Below are 6,323 nucleotides of genomic sequence, written 5' to 3' on the forward strand. Positions count from 1 at the left end.
CGTCAATATGGTTCGTGTGTTTCGTTTTCTCGGTTTATCTCTTCCCATTCGTTCGTCGCATCAGCGTAGCCGCTACTTGCAAACAGCAAAAGATACGTGCTACTCGCAGTAGCTCCGCGATATAACGAAATATATTTTGAGAGCAAATGAGACCTCTGAAATAAATTAAAGAAAAAAATTACATGAATGAAAGAAAGAATGAAATGAATGAATAAAAGAAAATAAAATAGAATTACCTTGTATCGCCGATTCCCAAATGATTTTCAATCGCAACAATCCGCTTAAGCAATGGAGCCATCGCTTCTTGCACCGCTTCTTGCACCATGTTTTGCACCGCGTTTTGCACCGCTTCTTGTACGATTTGTATAATTTCCTCTTTGGAGAGACAACGAGTGTGAGAGGGAGATCGGTCTCGGGATATGGATGGGCGATTTGGAGAGGATCGGAGATTTCAGAGAGGATCGAATTGGCTGATTTGAGGGATGGTTTCATTGTATGTTCACCTTTGTTTGGTGCATTTGGAGTAGTCCAGAGTGAATGGCAGAGGTATCGAGTTGTAGAACTGTGAATGAAAAATAAATGAGTAAAATATTCTCATATAATTTATACTAAACATACAGACCACTTCAATAGCTGTAGGTGCTTCTACAATTATTTTCGGGCCACTAAAATAACTGTAAGTGCTTTTACAATCAATTTCCGACCACTACAATAACAACAATTCAATTATTTCCGGGCCACTATAATAACTGTAGGTGTAAAGGTGGCAAAGGGACAAAATTTGTTCGTCCGTCCGTCCTTCTATTGATTTGGGACAAACGGACATTTGTCCTAATGTCCCATTTCAAATTAGGACAAACGGACATTTGTCCTAATGTCCCATTTCAAACTGGGACAAACGGACAAATTTTTAAAATGACTTATATAGCTTCATTTAACCCTCAACTGCATGAATTTTTCCCAGACCTGGGAATTATTTTCCTGGTTTATTTTGATGAATAATTAACGGAAAAAATATTGGTTTTTCCGGAAAATGAAGAAAATTGTGAAAATTGGTTGGAAAACTGTTGCCCGCCAAAAGGCGGTTTCATGCAGGAAAGACATAGAAAATTTGATTTTTTTTTTTCAATTTTTCAATGAAAATACCAACTTTTATTCGGAAAATCAATAAAAAAGAACAAAAACTGAATGCTAACGATCCAAATCATTTAAGATTGTGTATGAAAATCAAAGAAGCATGATTTGGTTGAGGAGTTGCACAAGTTTACTTGGCATTTTGTGCAATAACCTTGTGTTTCGGATTTGCAACCCGGAAATTTGCACGTCTTTTTGCCGTCTCGATCCAAAAAACGACACCAATGACCCACTTCATCGAACCGAACTTCATCTGCTGGAAGGTATGCTCTCTTCTGTGTCTTTTTCGGAATTGGCTCTTCTTTGGTTGATGGTCGGCCTGGACGCTTCGGGGCGCCTTTTCCCATACCACACATCACTTCGGCAACTTGACTCCGGAAATCAGGCAATTCTATTTTGCTTTCGCGTATCACTCGTTGATACAGAAAATGCGAATTCACCAAAGCAACGTCGATGAGGTGGTGAAATAGTCGATTTGTCCACTTCTTCGTTCGCATTCGTATGAAATAACGGCCAATCAGTCCATCCATCAAATCGACACCACCCATGTGTGCGTTGTATGCGGTAATCAAGCGTGGGCAATCGATCTCTTTCCGTGTTTTGGATAATTTATCCCAACGACTGACTTTGTTTAGTTTTCGTCGACGATCGAATTCATCTTTGAATGGCAAAACGCCAACGTATGAAGACAGCAGTCGCACGGCTTTCGTGTCATTCCATACAACGGAAGAAATGGTGCAACCAAGAATATTCGCAACATATTCTTCACTGTAACCACGCTCTTTGCGTTTCATCGCTTCATCGTTTGGCAACTTACAATTCGGTATGCGGTTGCATCGTACCGTTCCCAAGGAATGTATACCGCGGCTCCGAAGATAAATCACAAGCGCAGGTTTCATGAAGAAGTTGTCGCAGTTGATGATTTGATTCACAAAATCAGGCACACCTTGCGTCAATCGAACAACGACGTTTGATGCAGCACCAAGGTCCGGAGCGTTCTCAAGCACAACATTGTCTTTGGCACCTAGTACATATTGGAGATTCAAGTGAATGCATTCATTCATTCACAATGTGGTCTTTGTTTACCTGTGTATACTTCAAATGCATGGCAGAATCCATTTGAATCACATAATGCGAACAGTTTGAACCCCCATTTGTGTGGCTTTTTCGGCATATATTGACGGATATTTGATGCCTTCATTTTCGTGCGACACATTTGTTCATCAACAGACATCTCTTGTTCTTTCGGAATCGTTGCAAACCGTTCATTGAAGTGTTTGATGAGTGGACGAATTTTGTACAAAACATCATAATCGTTTGCACCGCGCTGTGGCATTTTTGATGAGTCAGCAAAATGGATGAATCGTCGCATTTGTTCAAACATATTGACCGCTAGGGGCATTTCACTCGCATTCGAATACATGATCATTCGTGCACGAATCCTGCATTCGCAAAAAACAGTATAAGTATTTGCATTCGCACCATGTATTCGTACTGCCGCGCGAGCATTCGCGCGACTCCGCATATGAAACGTATTGAAACACTCGCACATGTATTCGTCGCGAATGCGCTCAGTTGCGATGAAGTGTCAAACACAGTCAAATATGTGGAAAGATGTCAGACGTGTTTGAAAAATTACAACGTGCATTAGGTGAACCTCTACCAGAAATTTTACAATTGATTCTCACACATTCTGGATTTGATACAGAAAGCGCATTAGCTACGTTAAATACAAGCATTTGCGGTCGCAGGTGTCCGATTTTTTGCAAATTTGTTTCCGTTTGATTACAATTCTTGATTAACTGTGGCAACTGGATGATAAGCGATCGGTGACCCTGTTTAAATTTAAACTTATTCACATTCTCGTATGACATTTCTCGTATGGCGCACCTAGTTTTTGATTTGCGCCGCGCAAACCCTTTTTTTCGATTTTTTGCAAAATTTACACTGGATGAACTCAGAAATGTGAGCCACTTACATGGCCTCGGGCGCCAATCGGGATGGCCTGGAATGTTTGGCGAAGAAAAATTGACTGTGAAGGTGGTGCGACCGGTGTTTTCAACAAAAACGTTTCCAAATCCTAATCACGGTCAATTTTGACAGTCGGAACTAATTGTGCCAATGCATCGATTTGCCGACGACGTATCGTGTGGATCGAGCTGAGATGGTCGATGGTAACAGATCACGACTAGTTTGATCAGCAACACCGAAGTCTACATTCGATTCAAGAAAACGAAGCACCATTAGTGGAAATTTGTCCTTGGCGATGCGTTCGGTGGAAACTTTGGCTAAACTACCAAAATCGACCATGAAATGCCATTGGCCACCGAAATTTGAACAGCCCAGGGGGTCATAAAAAATATTGTCATTGGTGAGTTCTTCTAGTGCATCTAGAAGGTGGAAGATGTAAATTAATTTAATGACAATATTTGTTTTTTTTATGACCGCTCCTAGAAGAACTCACCAATTGTTGCACTTCAATATTGACTACAATCGTAACTAATTTTGATGAAAACTCCATTTTATATTGTGGTCGCTGCACAGCGGTCTATTGAACGCTCCAACATATCAATGTAAAACCGAATGCTCTACTCTACTTTTTATCATTGAATCGAACATAATGTGCAAGAAACAACAATGAATCGTCAATAATTTTACATACTCCATATAAAAAAAACTCTATGTTTCAAATTTATTTTCACTCAATTTGGCAGGTCAACATTATTCTTACCGATTCAATTAGTCTCTATGATCGCGCAGAATAACTCTCACTGACCTCCGAGTCAATGACACTGTTGTTCTGGGCTGGCATTTCGTACAATTTACGTTTCCTTTCCCATTTATTATACCATTTGGTGGTCAAAATATCATAAAAATACATAAATGCCAGAATTATTGACGTTCCTATACATTTTGACCACAAAATGGTTAAAATAAATTCGTTTTGTCCTTTTTTGTGGATTGGACCGTCCATATTGACTTTGTAAGGATAAATTTTCGATTTCCAATTTACTGTGAGTGATAAATCGGATGGTACTAGAAAAGTTATGAGTAAATGTTTAGTACAGTAAAACCTCTCTATAACGGAAACTCTATAAAGCGGAAACCCCCAGTTAGCGAAAAAAAAATTTCGCCGTTGACGGTTTTCCTACAAAATGACCTCCCAATAACGGAATTTGCACCTCCAGTTAACGGAAAATCATCCCATTGGCCCAAAATTTTTTTATTCAAAAATCGTAAAAAAAATTCAATTTTCGCCTCACAAACGCGCAATATCTAAGTGTATAATATCGATATGTTGCTAGTGCTTATTGTTTGCATTATTTAGATGACTTTGAAGTATTTATTGACCCATATTAAACACAATTCACAGATGCATAAACATTAGAATTGCGAGCGAATCAAATCATGTGCCACACTATCAAAAATAAAATAAACCCGACATTAAATGCAAAAAATGATGTGGCCCACAATAACTCTCCGCTCATGTTGTCATGGACTAATTACTTTTTCGCACGCCCATGTCGTGAGTAAAAGTATTGTAATCACTCCAAAACCTAGGTACCCCGAAAAACCATTTTTCTATCCATTTTCGACACCAAAAAGCACGATACAGTGGTTATTTTGCTATGTTAATGTGGGTGTGTCGTACCCTGTACGCTGTGCGCTGTACGCTGTACGCAAAAATTTGTTAGCACGATTGCTCAAATACCAGAGTAGGAAACGAAATTCTGCAAGTACCAAACGTTTGTACTTTGTTAGACTTGGAAACCATTAAATTTCCAGCCACCCCAGATGTACCCTAGGATACCTAGCCTATGAAAAACCTTCAAAAAATCGAACTTTTGTTCGGGAGGTACCCAAAATAGGTTACCCAGGTGGGTTTTATCATGTCCACCCGATTTATTTCATCAAAATAATAGGGGCCAGGAACAACCTAGTGACCGCTAACCCACCTTTTTGGTATTAAATCGGTATGTTAGTTTAAAATTTCTTGAAAAATCGAACTTTTGTTCGGGAGGTACCCAAAATAGGCTCCCAAGTGGATTTTATCACTCCCACCCGATTTATTTCATCAAAATAATATGGGCCCAGGAACAACCTAGCACCCGCCAACCCACCTTTTTTTCGCATCCAATCGGTATTGAATAGTGATTCTGATAGCGAATGTGATAGCGCCTCTGAAGTCTCATTTATGCTCAACAATGTGGATTTTTTCGAGTTGGAAGAGGATGGATTTTACTACGAAATCGGAGACTTGTGTGAAACTACAAAGAATACAGATCTAGAATCAATCACAAATCAAATTGTTGGAACAGAATTCTTGAATGATTTGTCAACCGATATGTTCATTATAAATTTGGTGAACGCAAACAGAACCATACCATTCAATATGCATCCAGTCTGCTATGGACAAAAACAAGAGCGATACAAACGACTTCTAGCCGAACGAGACGATCTGCAAATAACATATCAGCGGCCAGGCCAGCTTTCTTGGCCATTACACCACAGTTCACTATACAGTCTACACGGGGAGGGCAATCATGGCAAAAGATTGGACGTATATCAACGAAACATCCTCACTCGCCTGTGCCCCGGAGCACAGTATCAATTCATCGAACCGGCAACGTTGCAACCAGATGGATGTTCCTGTGGCATTTTCTCGATTGCATACGCCACAACCATCATTTCGGGACACAACCCCGCAACATACCATCTAAAAATCAATCAGCACGAAACAGATAATTTAAAAAATACCAGCGAACTACGAAACCACATCAAAAGAATATACGAAACAAATGAATGGTAAGACTATTTATTACGTGCATAAATTATCGTTGTACGATGTCGTCGGGACCAGTGCCGTCTTAGCACTTTCGGGGGCCCTGAAGCAAAAATTTTCCGGGGCCCTAAATTTTTTTCTCAATAGCACAAAATTCAATATTTCGAATGTTGCGCCAATTTCGATTGAATTCAAAAAGATGAATTCAGAGTTACTAAACTATACCGTTTTTCATTTCTATTCGTGAGACGTAAAAGAATGTATGTTTTTTGTCGATTTATATTTTTGAAAAGGAAAGTATGTTTTCTGTTGATTCTATCTGCGTTAAAAGGAAGTATGTTGGCATCCCGTCTAGCCTCCGCGGTTTTTCACGGTTTCCGCGGAACTGATAAGAGATAACAACTTG

The 6,323-nt window shown here is 39.6% G+C and overlaps 1 protein-coding gene across 1 annotated transcript; it reads right to left on the reverse strand.

The window, feature by feature from the left end:
* Positions 1 to 236: 236 nt before the first annotated feature.
* Positions 237 to 2,518, reverse strand: LOC129571270 (piggyBac transposable element-derived protein 1-like; the record flags this gene model as incomplete). The annotated part of the gene is made up of 3 exons (XM_055451047.1): positions 2,221 to 2,518; positions 1,289 to 2,158; positions 237 to 375 (listed from the first exon to the last, which is right to left on the reverse strand). Coding segments are annotated over exons 1-3 (1,307 nt in total), but the record flags the coding sequence as incomplete, so codon positions are not given.
* Positions 2,519 to 6,323: the final 3,805 nt, after the last annotated feature.

Source organism: Sitodiplosis mosellana, unplaced genomic scaffold (genome assembly GCF_009176505.1).
Source record: "Sitodiplosis mosellana isolate CC-2019 unplaced genomic scaffold, AAFC_SMos_1.0 Smas_scaffold_1825, whole genome shotgun sequence".
In the NCBI taxonomy this organism is placed as follows: Eukaryota; Metazoa; Arthropoda; class Insecta; order Diptera; family Cecidomyiidae; genus Sitodiplosis; species Sitodiplosis mosellana.